The sequence below is a fragment of the Scyliorhinus canicula genome, chromosome 18, assembly GCF_902713615.1.
Source record: "Scyliorhinus canicula chromosome 18, sScyCan1.1, whole genome shotgun sequence".
Taxonomy (NCBI): Eukaryota; Metazoa; Chordata; class Chondrichthyes; order Carcharhiniformes; family Scyliorhinidae; genus Scyliorhinus; species Scyliorhinus canicula.
This window is the reverse complement of record NC_052163.1, coordinates 73,757,183-73,775,150: the sequence shown is the minus strand read 5'-3', so window position 1 is coordinate 73,775,150 and position 17,968 is coordinate 73,757,183. Positions and strand designations below refer to the sequence as shown.

At 46.1% G+C, this 17,968-nt stretch overlaps 1 protein-coding gene across 1 annotated transcript in view; it reads right to left on the bottom strand.

The window, feature by feature from the left end:
• LOC119952919 (disintegrin and metalloproteinase domain-containing protein 10-like) overlaps positions 1–17,968 on the bottom strand; it is a 135,603-nt gene that overhangs the window by 115,534 nt on the left and 2,101 nt on the right. The window contains exons 2-3 of the mRNA XM_038776550.1: positions 11,380–11,530; positions 511–629 (exon numbers count right to left, since the gene is read on the bottom strand). Coding sequence (XP_038632478.1) covers positions 511–629; positions 11,380–11,530 — 270 coding nt within the window. The remainder of the gene's footprint in view (positions 1–510; positions 630–11,379; positions 11,531–17,968) is intronic.

Genomic DNA, 17,968 nt, shown 5'->3' with positions numbered 1-17,968 from the left:
AGGATGTTTACTCTTGTGGGGAAGAGCAGAACGAGCGACCATCGATATAAGATAGTCGTCAAGAAATCCAGTAGAAATTCAGGAGAAACTTCTTCAGCCAAAGTGTGGTGAGAATGTGGAACTCACAACCACAGGGAGTAGGAGAACCAAATAATATTTAAGGGTAAACTTGACAGGTCCATGTGGGAGAGGGGAATAGAGGGATTTGATGGTAGATTTGGATGAGGAAAGACGAGAGTGGAGCAGAAACGTCAGCGTGGAAGGGTTGGGCAGAATGGCCTGTGTCTGTGTCATTTATTCAATGCAAGATAACAATTAATGCATCGTCATGACGATTATGTCCCCCTGTTAAACCTTTTAAAGTAAACTGGGTAACTGCTATATTAAAAAGAGGAAAATGGAATGTCAGATGGATGTGCTAAGTGTTCATTAGTGGGGCTACATGGCATCATGAACTACATTGTGAAAACAGAGGCCAGCCAGTCATTACATATCAGTGAATCGGATTACCTTGCAGATCCCCGGAATAGATGTGGGAGAGGTCGGCATGTTCAAAGCCACTTTCAGTCTTAATTCTAAAATTTTCCGTAAACATAGTCGAATCTCTTTTCAGTCGAAGGTGAAATTTCCTGGAATAGAAATGTTCAATGTGAGATGGGACTGAACGTAAATTTTCATCAATATTAGTCAGCCATTGTATGATTGGTAGATCCACAGGTGACACAAACTCCATTGAGTGTCAGCTGGGGTGTTTAACCAAAGTACAGGGAGAGATGCTCAGGTGACTGAACATACTCAATCAACCAAATAGACTATCCTATGCAGCAACACCACCATCTCAAACACCAGGGACTAAGACTCACAGAAATACATCCAAGTTGCAGTACAGAAATAGGTATTTCACCCTAAGCAATCTGTCAGTGTTAATCTTCCACATGAATACATTTCTCATTCTCATAATGTCCCTTCATTCTTCAATAATCACTCTCACTCCACGTCTGCAATCTAATCTTCAATAATCACACCCACTCCACCTCTGCAATCTAATCTTCAATAATCACTCCCACTCCATTACTGCAATCTAATCTTCAATAATCACTCTCACTCCACGTGTACAATCTAATCTTCAATCATCACTCTCACTCCATGTCTGCAATCTAATCTTCAATAATCACTTCCAGTCCACCTCTGCAATCTATTCTTCAATAATCACCTCCACTCCACATCTGCAATCTAATCTTCAATAAACACTCTCACTCCACGTCTGCAATCTAATCTTCAAAAATCACCTCTACTCCACGTCTGCAATCTAATCTTCAATAAACATTCCCAGTCCACCTCTGCAGTCTAATCTTCGATAATCACCCCAACTCCACATCTGCAATCTAATCTTCAATAAACACTCTCACTCCACGTGTACAATCTAATCTTCAGTAATCACTCCCACTCCACGTGGACAATCTAATCTTCAATAGTCACTCTCACTCCACGTGGACAATCTAATCTTCAATTTTCACTCCCACTCCACGTCTGCAATCTAATCTTCGATAATCACTCCCACTCCACATCTGCAATCTAATCTTCAATAATCACTCTCACTCCACGTGGACAATCTAATCTTCAATTTTCACTCCCACTCCACGTCTGCAATCTAATCTTCGATAATCACTCTCACTCCACATGTACAATCTAATCTTCGACAATCGCTCTCACTCCATGTGCACAACTAATCTTCGATAATCACACCCACACCATGTCTGCAATCTAATCTTCGATAATCGCTCTCACTCCACATGTACAATCTAGTCTCCAATAATCACTCTCACTCCACGTCTGCAATCTAATCTTCAATTATCACCCACATTCCACGTCTGCAATCTAATCTTCAATAATCATTCTCACTCCACGTGGACATTTTAAACTTCAATAATCACTCCCACTCCACGTTTACAATCTAATCATCGACAATCACTCTCACTCCACGTCTGCAATCTAATCTTCAATAATCATTCTCACTCCACGTGTACAATCTAATCTTCAATAATCACTCCCACTCCACGTCTGCAATCTAATCTTCAATAATCACTCCCACTCCACGTCTGCAATCTAATTTTCAATAATCACTCCCACTCCACGTCTGCAATCTAATCTTCAATAATCACTCTCACTCCACGTCTACAATTTAATCTTCAATAATCACTCTCACTCCACGTCTACAACCTAATCTTCAATGATCATTCTCATTCCACATCTGCAATCCAATCTTCTATAATCCGTCTCATTCCACATCTGCTATCTAATCTTCAATCATCACTCTTACTCCACGTCGGCAATCTAAACTTCAATACTCACTCCCACTCCACGTCTGCAATCTAATCTTCCATAATCACCCCCACTCCACGTCTACAATCTAATATTCGATAATCACTCTCACTCCACTTGTACAATCTAATTTTCAATAATCATTCTCACTCCACGTCGGCAATCTAATCTTCAATAATCACTCTCATTCCACGTCTACAATCTAATCTTCAATAATCACTCTCACCCCACGTCTACAATCTAATTTTCAATAATCACTCTCACTCCATGTCTACAATCCAATCTTCAATAATCATTCTCATTTCACATCTGCAATCCAATCTTCAATAATCAGTGTCATTCCACATCTGCTATCTATTCTTCAATAATCACTCTCAGTCCACGTCGGCAATCTGAACTTCAATAATCACTCGCACTCCACATCTGCAATCTAATCTTCAATAATCACTCTCATTCCACGTCTACAATCTAATATTCAATAATCACTCCCACTCCACATGTACAATCTAATCTTCAATCATCATTCTCATTCCACATCTGCTATCTAATCTTCAATCATCACTCTCACTCCACGTCGGCAATCTAATCTTCAATAATCACTCCCACTCCACGTCTGCAATCTAATCTTCAATAATCACTCTCATTCCACGTCTACAATCTAATATTCAATAATCACTCCCACTCCACGTGTACAATCTAATCTTCAATCATCATTCTCATTCCACATCTGCTATCTAATCTTCAATCATCACTCTCACTCCACGTCGGCAATCTAATCTTCAATAATCACTCCCACTCCACGTCTGCAATCTAATCTTCAATAATCACTCTCATTCCACATGTACAATCTCACCTTCAATAATGACTCTCACTAAACGTCTGCAATCTAATCTTCAATAATTACTCTCACTCCACGTCTGCAATCTAATTTTCAACAATCACTCAATCCACGTGTCCAATCTAATCTTCAATAATCACTCCCACTCCACGTCTGCAATCTAATCTTCAATAATCACTCCCACTCCACGTCTGCAATCTAATCTTCAATAATCACTCTCACTCCACGTCTACAATTTAATCTTCAATTGTCAGTCTCATTCCTCGTCTACAATCTAATCTTCAATAATCACTCTCACTCCATGTCTGTAATCTAAACTTCAATAAACAATCTCACTTCACGTCTACAATCTAATCTTCAATAATCACTCTCACTCCACGTCTACAATCTAATCTTCAATAATCACTCTCACTCCACGTCTGTAATCTAAATTTCAATAATCAATCTCACTCCACGTCTGCAATCTAATCTTCCATAATCACCCCCAGTCCCGTCTGTAATCTAAGCTTCAATAATCACTCTCACTCCACATCTGCAATCTAATCTTCAATAATTACTCGCACTCCATGTCTACAATCTAATCTTCAATCATCATTCTCATTCCACATCTGCAATCCAATCTTCAATAATCACTTCCATTCCACATCTGCTATCTAATCTTCAATAATCACTCTCACTCCATGTCGGCAATCTAATCTTCAATAATCACTCCCACTCCACGTCTGCAATCTAATCTTCAAGAATCACTCTCATTCCACATCTGCTATCTAATCTTCAATAATCACTCCCACTCCACGTCTGCAATCTAATCTTCAATAATCACTCTCACTCCACATGGACAATCTAATCTTCAATAATCACTCCCACTCCACGTCTGCAATCTAATCTTCAATAATCACTCTCACTCCACATGGACAATCTAATCTTCAATAATTACCCCCACACCTACATCTGCAATATTTAAAAAAAAAAAATTTAGAGTACCCAATTATTTTTTCAATTAAGGGGCAATTTTAGCGTGGCCAATCTACCTAGCTTGCACATTTTTGGGTTGTGGGGGTGAAACCCACGCAGACACGGAGAGAATGTGCAAACTCCACACGGACAGCGACCCAAGGCCGGGATTCGAACCCAGGTCCTCAGCGCCGTAGACAGCAATGCTAACCACTGTGCCACCGTGCTGCCCCACATCTGCAATATAATCTTCAACAATCATTCTCACTCCACGTCTGCAATCTAAGCTTCAATAATCACACCCACTCCACGTGTACAATCTAATCTTCAATAATCACTCTCACTCCACGTCTGCAATCTAATCTTCAATAATCACTCTCATTCCACGTGTACAATCTAATCTTCAATAATCACTCTCATTCCACGTGTACAATCTAATCTTCAATAATCACTCCCACTCCACGTGGACAATCTAATCTTCAATAATCACTCACACGCCCGTCTACAATCTAATCTTCAATGATCACTCTCACTCCACGTCTGCAATCTAATCTTCCATAATCACCCCCAGTCCACCTCTACAATCTAACCTTCAATAATCACTCCCACTCCATGTCTGCAATCTAATCTTCAATAATCACTCTCATTCCACGTTCCAATCTAATATTCAATAATCACTCTCACTACATGTCTGCAATCTAATCTTCAATAATCACACCCACCTCACATCTGCAATCTAACCTTCAGTAATCACTCTCACTCCACGTCTGCAATCTAATCTTCAATAATCACTCTCAATTCAAGTCTGCAATCTAATCTTCAATAATCACTCCCACTCCACATCTGCAATCTAATCTTCAATAATAACTCTCATTCCACGTTCCAATCTAATATTCAATAATCACTCTCAATTCAAGTCTGCAATCTAATCTTCAATAATCACTCCCACTCCATGTCTGCAATCTAATCTTCAATAATCACTCTCACTCCACGTCTGCAATCTAATCTTCAATAATCACTCCCACTCCATGTCTGCAATCTAATCTTCAATAATCACTCTCACTCCACGTCTGCAATCTAATCTTCAATAATCACTCCCAATCCACGTCTGCAATCTAATCTTCAATAATCATTCTCAATTCAAGTCTGCAATCTAATCTTCAATAATCACTCTCACTCCACGTCTACAATCTAATCGTCAATAATCACTTTCATTCCACATCTGCAATCTTGTCTCCACTCTCCTAGATGTCACTTGTGGCTCAATGGCAGTTTCTACCTCTGATTCAGGAAGATGTGAGCTCAATTCCCACGACTGGGACATGATGTGAATTGGCCGTCTCCTGCATTCAAAGGAAGTGCCTCGCTATGAGTTGTGGTGTCTCATGAGACATTATACTGAGGACCTGTGATCCCTCTCAGGTGAATATTAAACATCACACGGTAATATATGAGTGACTGTTTTCCTGTGGTGTCCCCAGTATGTATTCCTCAACCAGTACCTCTAAATCTGAAAATTATCACAGTGCTTCTTTGATATTTGCAGTGCACAAATTAACTGCATTATTTGCTACATTATAGCAGTAACTACACTGAAAAGATACTTGTTTAGCTGTAAAGAAATGTGGGACAGTTGGAAGTCTTAAACATTGTTAGAGAAATACATGTTCGACCTTCTTGATGGCTGTGTGAAAGGAGTAGACTATTTCCTAAATGGGAGCTGGGTATTTGTGAAACAGAGATGGGTATGAATCTACTGAATCCTGCTGATTACCGCGTACCTTCCAACTTTAGCTGACGAATCAGTACTCTTTCATGTTGAACACCACTTGGAGGAAGCACTGAGGGTGGTTAAGACACAGAATGTACTCTGGGTAGGAGGACTTCAATGTCCATCACCAAGAGTAGCTCAGTGGTACCCCCACAGACCGAGCTAGCTGATCCTAGAGGACATAGCTGCTAGACTGGGACTGTGTCAGGTGATGAGGGAACCGACAAGAGGAAAAACCATACTGGACCTCATCCGCATCAACGTGCCTTCCATAGATGCATCTGACAGTATCGGTGGGGATGTCCACCCCACAGTCCTAGTGGAGACAAAGTCCCATCTTCACATTGAGAATATCACCATTGTGTTGTGTGCGACTTCAAACTGATCTAGTAACTTAAGACTGGGTCTCCAGGAGGCCCTGTGCCATCAGCAGCAGCAGAATTGTACTTAACCATAATCTGTAACCTCATGGCTCGGCATAGCCCCCACATTAACCCCAAGTTAGGGGATCGACCCTGGTTCAGTGAAGAGTGCAGGAGGACATGCCAAGAGCAGCACCAGGCATACCGAAAAATGAGATGTCAACCTGGTGAAGCTAAAACACAGAACTACCTGTGCGCCAAACAGCATGAGCAGCAAGTGATAGGCAGAGCTAAGCAATTCCACAATGGAGGGATCAGATCTAAACTCAGCAGTCCTGCCACATCCAGCCGTGAATGGAGGAGGCTCCATAAATATCTCCATCCTCAATGATGGAGGAGCCCAGCGCATATGTGCAAAAGGCAAGGCTGAGGCATTTCCAACAATCTTCAACCAGCAGTGCCGTGTGGATGATCCATCTCGGTCTCCTCCAGAGGTCCCCAGCACCACAGATGCCAGTCTTCAGCAAATTCAATTCACTCCACTTAATATCAAGAAACGGCTGAAGACACTGGATACTGCAACGGTTATGGGCCCTGACAATATCCCGGCAATTGTACTGAAGAGTTGTGCTCCAGAGATTGCCGCAAGTGGCTCCAGTACAGCTACAACACTGGCTTCTACCCAGCAATGTAGAAAATGTGTACACAGGAAACTGGATAAATCTACAGCAATGTTGATGACTCTTAAATGCCCTCAAGGATGGGCAGGAAACGCTGGACCCGTCATCGACGCCCGCATCCCATGAACTAAGAAAAAAAAACACAGGTGGGGTGGTAATTGAACATAGAACATACAGTGCAGAAGGAGACCATTCGGCCCATCGAGTCTGCACCGACCCACATTAAGCTCTCACTTCTACCCTATCCCCGTAACCCAATAACCCCTCCTAACCTTTTTTTTTGGTCACTAAGTGCAATTTATCATGGCCAATCCACCTAACCTGCACATCTTTGGACTGTGGGAGGAAACCGGAGCACCCGGAGGAAACCCACGCGCACACGGGGAGGACGTGCAGACTCCGCACAGACAGTGACCCAGCCAGGAATCGAACCTGGGACCCTGGAGCTGTGAAGCAACAATGCTAACCACTATGCTACTGTGCCGCCCTTGACAATAGTTTCATGGTCACCTTTAGACTTTTAATTCCAAATTTTTATTGAATTCAAATTTCACCCTCTGCCATGAATCTGGATCTTTGGATTACTTGTCCAGCGACCATATCAGTAAGGCACTGCCTCTCGATCATCAGTAAAGTGATGGAGGGAGTCAGCCGTACTATCAAGCGGCGCTTCATAGGCTCATAGAATCCCCACATTGCAGAAGAAGGCCATTTGGCCCATCAAGTCTGCACTGACCATTTGAAAGACCACCTTACACAGACCCAATGCCTGCCCTATCCCTGTAACCCCACCTAACCTTTGGACACTTCGGGGAAATTTAGCATGGCCAATCCACCTAACCTGCACATCTTTGGACTGTGGGAGGAAACCGGAGCACCCGGAGGAAACCCAAGCAGTCATGGAGAGAACGTGCAGACTTCACACAGTCACCAAGATCGGATTCGAATATGGGTCCCTGCCGCTGTGAGGCAGCAGTGCTAACCATTGTGCCACCTTACTTAGCAATAACCTGCTGACTGATGCTCAGTTTGGGTTCCGCCAGGGTCACTGAGCTCCTGACCTCATTACAGCCTTGGTTCAAACATGGACAAAGGAGCTGAATGCCAGAGGTGAGGTGAGAGTGATTGCTCTTGATATCAAGGCAGCATTTGGCTGAGAGTGGCATCAAGGAGCCCTAGCAAAACTGAGGTCAATGGGAAACAGGGAGAAAACCATCCGCTGTTTGGAGTCATACCTGGCACAAAGGAAGATGGTTGTGGTGTTTGGAGGTCAACCATCTCAGACATCACTGCAGGAGTTACTCAGGCCCAACCATCTGCTTCATCAATGACCTTCCTTCCATCATCATTTCAAATTGGGGTATGTTCAGTTCCATTTGCAACTCCTCATACACTGAAACAGTCCATGTCCAAATCTACCCTTTGTCATCCATAGAATCCCTACAGTGCAGAAGGAGGCCATTTGGCCCATCAAGTCTTCACCGACCCTCTGAAAGAGCAACCCTACCTAGGCCCACTGCCCCGCAGCCCCATAGTCCCACCTAACCTGCACATCTTTGAACATCTTAAACACCTTAATCAGATCACCCTTTAAACCTCTATCAGGAAATACAAGCCAAGTTCAGGCAAACTGTCCTCATAATTTAACCCTTTTGTACCTGGTGCAGTTCCAGTGAACCCCCTCCAAGGACATAATAGCCTGCCCGGTGTGCAGTGCCCAGAGCTGAACATGGTATGCCATAGAATCCTTACAGTGCAGAAGGAGGCCATTCGGCCCATCGAGCCTGCACCAAAGCTCCTGAAAGAGCACTCCATCTAGGCCCACTCTCCCAACCTATCCCTTCGACCATTCCTGGGCACTAATGGGCAATTTAGCATGGTCAATCCACCGAACCTGCACATCTTTGAACTGTGGGAGGAAACTGGAGCACCCGGAGGAAACCCACGCACACACGGGGAGAAGTGCAAACTCCACACAGATACTCTCCCGAGGTCGGAATTGAACCCGGGTTCCTGGCGCTGTGAGGCAGCAGTGCTAACCACTGTGCCACCGTGCCACCATACAGGATGTAAATAACATCAGTCCATGTTGAACATCCCCCTTCAGCGGGACAGTAACAGCATCAGGTGAAGATTGCAGAATGTTTAGGAAAAGTTTGACTCTCTGTGTGCAAAGCTCAGGCTGGGTTAATCTGCTAGACGCAAGATTCAAAATGACAGGAAAACTGAACCCGACTGTAAAAATAACGAGGGTCTGGATAAGAGATAACGTTTCCTTTTACAAGGAACGTAACTTTAGCCAGTGTTGCTGGAGTTGGATTCCTGGAGCAGGTTAAAGCAATGATGCCCAGATTCCCATCAATGCACAGTTATTTCTCATGATGTAATTGGACAGTTGTGAACACAATGTACTGTAGGGTAGCACGCAGGCCATCTCTCCTGAGGATATATCTCTCGTTCCTCTGTCCACTTTGGAGAAGTTTCACAAATATTGCGAAAAGTCTTGAGTACAGTTTCCAAGTGTACTGACCTGTTTCCCAATATCTTCTGAGTAAACAATATCTTCTGAGTAAAAATATTTTATTACTAAGTTGCTGCCTTTAGTTTAAAACCTATTGCAAAACAGTGTCAACCAGCCTCCCCGTTTCTGAGAAAGAGACAGTTCTCCCTTCAAAGTGACTCCCCACATCATGACGTATTCAGAATGGTTCGGCTTTCCAGACGAGGTCAGAAAAACAAGGAAAGGCCCTGAAATTTGTGGGCGTTGCACTAGAGTGTAAATGTGTCACTGCAGGGCGGCATGTGGTGCAGGGGGTTAGCACTGCTGCCTATGGAGCTGAACACAGTAAGAAGTCTTACAACACCAGGTTAAAGTCCAACAGGTTTGTTTCAAACACGAGCTTTCAGAGCACTACTCCTTCCTCAGGTGAATGAAGACATGTTCAGCATCCACAAGGCCTCCGCCCAAGTCTTGGCCCACACCTCCCCATCCAGCTCCTCCTTCTGCTAACACCCCTCACCATGTTTACACTGTTATTCATCCATTGTTTTGCATATATTTGACCCACAGTTAATGTTAATAAATTGTTTATAGCTTTGGCTACAAGTGTTCTTGTAATATAAGTCAGGCTATCTGACAAGAACATCACATGGTACCAGGATTGCTTGATATTAAACACTGAGAAAAACAAGCCTGCCACGAGGTCCACTAGATTTGAAGATTTTGCTGACTACAAGAATGAACAACATGGAGTCGTTGAAGCCACTAATGAGTCTCAGATGTTATGGCAATGTGGACACCAACTTGCGTGTGTTTAAACAACAATTTTACATGTTTCTTCCTGCTGTAAATTTAGGAGATCGATCAGATTCACGTAAGGCAGCAATGCTCCTAACAGCGGCAGGGCCAAAAGCAATTGTTGTGTTTAAAACGTGCAAACAATGAAGATAGTAAAACTTCTAATGAAGTAATTTGAAGATCTGGTGAACATTGCATTTCGAGAAAGAATGAAATTTATGAACGCTATGTGTTTAGAACACGTTCACAGAAGACAGAACAGTCCACAGATCATTTTGTCACTGATTTAAAGTTAAAAGCTAAAACCTATAATTTTTCTGCGGTGGAATTTTCCATGATGTGGGACTAAATTGTCTTTGATGTGAATGAAAATTAGCTGAGGGAATCGGAACTATCTTTGGAATAAACAGTTAAAATTTGTCAGGCTCATGAGCTAGCGGCACAGCATTCTGAAATGTTTCTCAGTAATGGCGGCGTCTTCTTGGAGGACAGCACTCAGGTTGCCGTCCTTTTTCCAAAAAGGCGGGAAAGTTCCTGCAGCTCCTCGCACAACAACAAACAGGTTAAAGATCGGGGCGGGATTTTCCAACCCCCCCCCCCCCACCCCGCCGGATCGGAGAATCGCCGGGGGGGGGGGGGGGGGGGGGGGCGGTGTGAATCCTACCCTGACGCCGGCTGCCGAATTCTCGGTGCTGGGGTTTTGGCGGGGGCGGGAATCGCGGCTCCACAGTGATTCTCCATCCCGCGATGGGCCAAGCGGCCACCCGTTTCTGGCCAGTCCCGCCAGCGTAAATCAAACCAGACCCGTACCGGCGGGACCTGGCTTGACCAAGCCCTTCTGCGCTGGCTGGCGTAGCACCAACCCTGCCGGCTCCGGCCTAGCCCATGAAGGTGTGGAGGATTCTCACCTTCCGCCAGCCCGTGCCCAAGTGGTTCACGCCAATGTGATAATGGCTCAGTAATCTGTTTTAGTGATAGTGCTTGGGGGATAAATATTAGAGAGGATAACTTCCTGTGCCCCTGCTACCACACAGGAAGAGGGGTCTTCAGCTAAAGCCAATACGTCTGAGAAATTGTCCTATCATTTTGTTAAACTGTTATTCAGTGTGGGTTACACTTTTAGAAAGATCTTTAGCAAAGAAACTGGGAAATACCTTTGGCGAGTGGTGAACTCCAGGTGGACGAATGGCTCCTTTTCATGGAGAGAGCGTTTTGCATGATAATGCTGATGGCGTACCATGTCCCTGTCGTATGATAGACCCTCATATTGTTTGATGAATGGATGGAGCCTGGTTCCAGACAGTCCTGGGGGGACAGAGTTCCACATCATGTATATAGTCAGAAGTAGATTAGCAGAGTACAGGAACGTGAGATGAGTAATGTGGTGATATGCATCATGTAAATACACAAGGGGTTAATGTAAGTACACATAGACTAGCTAGACACTAGAGGGAGCACCAGAGACATGACACACAGACACTCAACCAATAGGCCAGTAAGATAGGACACGACCAATGGGCATTCACGATACACACAGAGGTGACACTACCATAGGGGGGCGTTACACCAACCCATATATAAAGGACACAGCACACATGATCTTCCTCTTTCCAGTGGAGACACTCAGTGAGTAGAGACACAGGATTGATTCAATATCACACCCACCACGTGGATTGTAGCAGACTGGTTTGTCAGTCTGAGTAGCTATAGAAGGATTGACAGTAGTGGCGAACCTAAGTAAGAGAAGTGTAAGTGGTTTAATAAACGTGTTGAAGTTATCTCCACGTCTGAACCTTCCTTTGTCAGCGTACACACCAAGGAAGCCGCTTATGCTACGCCAAGAGCAGAACAAGACAGGTAAGAGCAGAATTTTGATTATCCATTTATATTATGTTTGGCTTCACATTCCTTAAATCACGATTTCTGTCTGGAACTTGGTGACATCTCACCAGGATTCCTCAGTTTCTTCAAGGAAGCAGCCACACTTACAGCTGCAGATTTCAACCATCAGACGATGCTTCCAGTTTAACAGTTTTCTGTCCGTTATCTCTATGAGTAAGCTTTGCTTTTGAAACCCACGCACACACATAGGACATAGAACATTACAGCGCAGTACAGGCCCTTCGGCCCTCGATGTTGCGCCGACCTGTGAAACCACTCTACACTACTCAAACCCATTTACACTATTCCCTTATCGTCCATATGTCTATCCAATGACCATTTGAATGTCCTTAGTGTTGGCGAGTCCACTACTGTTGCAGGCAGGGCATTCCATGCCCTTACTACTCTCTGAGTATAAGAGGAGGATGTGCAGACTCTGCACAGACAGTGACCCAAGCCGGAATCCAACCTGGGACCCTGGAGCTGTGAAGCAATTGTGCTATCCACAATGCTACCGTGCTGCCCATAAGTGTCGCCCAAGTGTCTTGTATAAGTTCAGCACAACCACCTTGCCCTTGTACTCTATGCCCCTATTAATAAAGCCCAGAATATTATATATTTTATTAACTTCTCTCTCTACCTCTCCTGACACCTTCAATGATCTTTGCACATATACACCCTCTTTGCTCCTGCATCCCCTCAATAATTTTATCCTTTATTTTATATTTCTCTCCATGTTTGGGCAGCACAGTAGCATGGTAGTTAACATAAATGCTTCACAGCTCCAGGGTCCCAGGTTCGATTCCCGGCTGGGTCACTGTCTGTGTGGAGTCTGCACGTCCTCCCCGTGTGTGCGTGGGTTTCCTCCGGGTGCTCCGGTTTCCTCCCACAGTCCAAAGATGTGCGGGTTAGGTGGATTGGCCATGCTAAATTGCCTTTAGTGTCCTAAAAAAAAGGAAGGTTGGGGGGGGGGGGGGGGGGGGGGGGTTGTTGGGTTACGGGTATAGGGTGGATACGTGGGTTTGAGTAGGGTGATCATGGCTCGGCACAACATCGAGGGCCGAAGGGCCTGTTCTGTGCTGTACTGTTCTATGTTCTATGTTCTTCTGACTAAAATGCATCACCTCACACTTCTCTGCATTGAACATCATCTGCCATCTATCTGCCCACTCCACTAACTTGTCTATGTCGTTTTGAAGTTCTACACTATCCTCTTCACCGTATACAATACTTCTATGTTTTGTGTCATTGCAAAATTTAAACTGTTCCCTTCACACCAAGATCTAGATCATTAATATATATGAGAAAAAGCAAGGGTTCCGTGGGGAACACCACTACAAAACTTTCTCCAGCCCGAAGAATATCCATTCACCATTACTCACTGCTTCCTATTATTCAGCCAATTTTGTATCCATGTAATTGTATCCTGAATAATTGTTTCTAAAAGCTTGCCCACCACTGATGTTAAACTGGCTACTCTGTAATTGCCGGGGCAATCCTGACAAATATTTTTGAACAAGGGTGTAACATTTAAAATTCTCCAGCTCTCTGGCACCTCCCCTGAGTCCAGGGAAGACTGAAAGATTATAGCCAGCGCCCCTGCAATTCCATTCTCTCTTCCTTCAATATCCTTGGGCACATCTCACCCGGTCCTGATGCCTTGTCAACTTTCAGTACCGACTATCCAACACTCCTTCCTTATCAATTTTGAAACCTTCTAGGGACAGAATTTCCTCATCTGACACCATATCCTGGGTACCTCCTTGGTAAAGACTGATGTAAAGTATTCATTTAATACCTCAGTCATGCCCCGAGCCTCCCATTTAGGTTCCGAATTGGCCCGACCCCTCATTTTACTACCCTTTTACTATTTGTATGCCGATGGAAGACTTTCGGATTTCCCTTTATATTTGCTCCCAGTCTTTTCCTAAAATCTTTCTCTCAGGAGCTTTATCACCTCCCCTATGAACCTTCTGCATTCCTCTCTATTTTCAACTGTATTTTCTATTGACACCTTTCAGAAGCAAACATTTTCTTCCTTATCCTAATTTCTCTCTCCTTTTTCATCCAGGGAGCTCTGGATTTGTTTTCCCCTACTTTTCCTTTTGAAGGGAATACACCTCGTCTATGCCTGAACCATTTCTGTTTTGAAGATAGCCCATTGTTCAGCTACAGTTTTCCCGCTAACCTTTTGTTCCAGCCTGTCCAGCCCAGCTCTGTTCTTGCCCCATTAAATGTCGGCTCTCCCATAGTTCATTATTTTCACTCTGGATTGTCCATTGCCCTTTCCACCATCATCCTAAACCTTACAATACAATGATCACCGTCTCCTTTATGTTCCCCCACAGACACTTGATCTACTTGACCTGTCACATTTCCAAGAACCAGGTCAACAGTGTATCATTTCTTGTTGGACTGGACACAAATTGCTGTCGGAACTTTTCCTGGACACAATCTCGGAACATTTGCCACTCTCAGCCCTTTAAATTATCACTGTCTCAGTATACATTCAGGTAATTAAAGTCCCCCATTATAACGACTCAATAATATTTGCATTTCTCTGTAATTTCCCTGCAGGTTTCTTCTTCGACATCCTCTTCACTCATTGCTGGTCGATAGGCTACATCCAGCAATGTAATTGCACCCATTTTGTTCCTGAGCTCCAGTCAAATTGATTCTGTTCTTGAATCCTCTGGGACATCCTCTTTCTCCAGCACTGCAATGCTCTCCCTCGCCAATGCCCCCCACCACTTGTCCTTCCTCCCTTTCCTATATTTTCTGAACACCTTGTACTGAGGAATATTTAACACCCAGTCCTGCCCTTCCTTAAACCAGGTTTCTGTTATCGTTGTTGTAGTGATATCATGGTTGTGTTGTAATTCACCGACTGACCACTAGGACTCTCACTAATATATATAAGTGAATGATAGAGTCAGGTGACCCCCTCAGACTGTCTGGAGGAAGCCGGAGAGCGGTTGCTTGTGCTTGATCTTACTGTTCTTCATCTGTTGTTTTGTATATAGTTTCCCCACAGTTAGTATTAATAAATAGTTTATAGCTTGTATAGTTCTTGTAATATAAATCTGGCAATCCGACAAGACGCAAAAGCATTTCCAAATTGCAATCTGCACCTGTAACTCCCCAATCTTATTGACTATAATCCGTGTGTTCACATACATGCACAGTAACTGATTTGGACATCATTACTTTCTCCCCAACTCCAACTTTACCTATTAACTTACGATTCTCTCCACCAGTGCTATTTGTCCATCCCAGTATTTTGTGCATCCTGGTTTTTCTCTCTATTGTATCCTCTTGGTTCACGCACCCCTGCCGAGTTAATGTAAAATACCCCTGACAGCAGGAGCAAAAGGACCCACAAGGAACTCAGTCCCATCTCTGTACAGGTGCCATTTCCCCCAGAGCCAGTGCCAGTGTACCAGGAATGTAAACCCTCCCTCCTGGACCATCTCCCCCAGAGCCAGTCCCAGTGTACCAGGAATGTAAAGCCCTCCCTTCTGGACCACCTGTCCCAGAGCCAGTGCTAGTACCCCAGGAATGTAAAGCCCTCCCTTCTGGACCACCTGTCCCAGAGCCAGTCCCAGTGTACCAGGAATGTAAAGCCCTCCCTCCTGGACCATCTGTCCCAGAGCCAGTCCCAGTGTACCAGGAATGTAAAGCCCTCCCTCCTGGACCACCTGTCCCAGAGCCAGTCCCAGTGTACCAGGAATGTAAAGCCCTCCCTCCTGGACCATCTGTCCCAGAGCCAGTCCCAGTGTACCAGGAATGTAAAGCCCTCCCTCCTGTACCATCTGTCCCAGAGCCAGTCCCAGTGTACCAGGAATGTAAAGCCCTCCCTCCTGGACCATCTCCAATGGAGCCAGTGCCAGAACCCCAGGAATGTAAAGCCCTCCCTCCTGGACCATCTCCCCCAGAGCCAGTGCCAGAACCCCAGGAATGTAAAGCCCTCCCTCCTGGACCATCTCCCCCAGAGCCATTGCCAATACCCCAGGAATGTAAAGCCCTCCCTCCTGGACCATCTCCCCCAGAGCCAGTGCCAGTACCCCAGGAATGTAAAGCCCTCCCTCCTGGACCATCTCCCCCAGAGCCAGTGCCAGTACCCCAGGAATGTAAAGCCGTCCCTCCTGGACCATCTCCCCCAGAGCCAGTGCCAGTACCCCAGGAATATAAAGCCCTCCCTCCTGGACCATCTGTCCCAGAGCCAGTGCCAGTACCCCAGGAATGTAAAGCCCTCCCTCCTGGACCATCCACCCCAGAGGCAGTGCCAGTGTACCAGGAATGGAAAGCCCTCCCTCCTGGACCATCTCCCCCAGAGGCAGTCCCAGTGTACCAGGAATGGAAAGCCCTCCCTCCTGGACCATCTCTCCCAGAGCCAGTGCCAGTACCCCAGGAATGTAAAGCCCTCCCTCCTGGACCATCTCCTCCAGAGCCAGTGCCAGTACCCCAGGAATGTAAAGCCCTCCCTCCTGGACCATCTCCCCTAGAGCCACTGCCAGTACCCCAGGAATGTAAAGCCCTCCCTCCTGGACCATCTCCCCCAGAGCCAGTGCCAGAACCCCAGGAATCTAAAGCCCTCCCTCCTGGACCATCTGTCCCAGAGTCAGTACCCCAGGAATGTAAAGCCCTCCCTCCTGGACCATCTCCTCCAGAGCCAGTGCTAGTGTACCAGGAATGTAAAGCCCTCCCTCCTGGACCATCTCCCCCAGAGCCAGTCCCAGTGTACCAGGAATGTAAAGCCCTCCCTCCTGGACCATCACCCCCAGAGCCAGTCCCAGTGTACCAGGAATGTAAAGCCCTCCCTCCTGGACCATCTCCCCCAGAGCCAGTGCCAGTACTCCAGGAATGTAAAGCCCTCCCTCCTGGACCATCTCCCCCAGAGGCAGTGCCAGTACCCCAGGAATGTAAAGCCCTCCCTCCTGGACCATCTCCCCCAGAGCCAGTGCCAGTACTCCAGGAATGTAAAGCCCTCCCTCCTGGACCATCTCCCCCAGAGCCAGTGCCAGTACGCCAGGAATGTAAAGCCCTCCCTCCTGGACCATCTCCCCCAGAGCCAGTGCCAGTACCCCAGGAATGTAAAGCCCTCACTCCTGGACCATCTGTCCCAGAGCCAGTGCCAGTGTACCAGGAATGTAAAGCCCTCCCTCCTGGACCATCTCCCCCAGAGCCGGTGCCAGTACCCCAGGAATGTAAAGCCCTCCCTCCTGGACCATCTCCCCCAGAGCCAGTGCCAGTACCCCAGGAATGTAAAGCCCTCCCTCAGGACCATCTCCCCCAGAGCCAGCGCCAGTACCCCAGGAATGTAAAGCCCTCCCTCCTGGACCATCTCCCCCAGAGCCAGTGCCAGTACCCCAGGAATGTAAAGCCCTCCCTCCTGGACCATCTGTCCCAGAGCCAGTGCCAGTACCCCAGGAATGTAAAGCCCTCCCTCCTGGACCATCTCCCCCAGAGCCAGTGCCAGTACCCCAGGAATGTAAAGCCCTCCCTCCTGGACCATCTGTCCCAGAGGCAGTCCCAGTGTATCAGGAATGTAAAGCCCTCCCTCCTGGACCATCTCCCCCAGAGCCAGTGCCAGTACCCCAGGAATGTAAAGCCCTCCCTCCTGGACCATCTGTCCCAGAGGCAGTCCCAGTGTACCAGGAATGTAAAGCCCTCCCTCCTGGACCATCTGTCCCAGAGCCAGTGCCAGTGTACCAGGAATGTAAAACCCTCCCTCCTGGACCATCTCCCCCAGAGCCAGTGCCAGTACCCCAGGAATGTAAAGCCCTCCCTTCTGGACCATCACCCCCAGAGCCAGTGCCAGTACCCCAGGAATGTAAAGCCCTCCCTCCTGGACCATCTCCC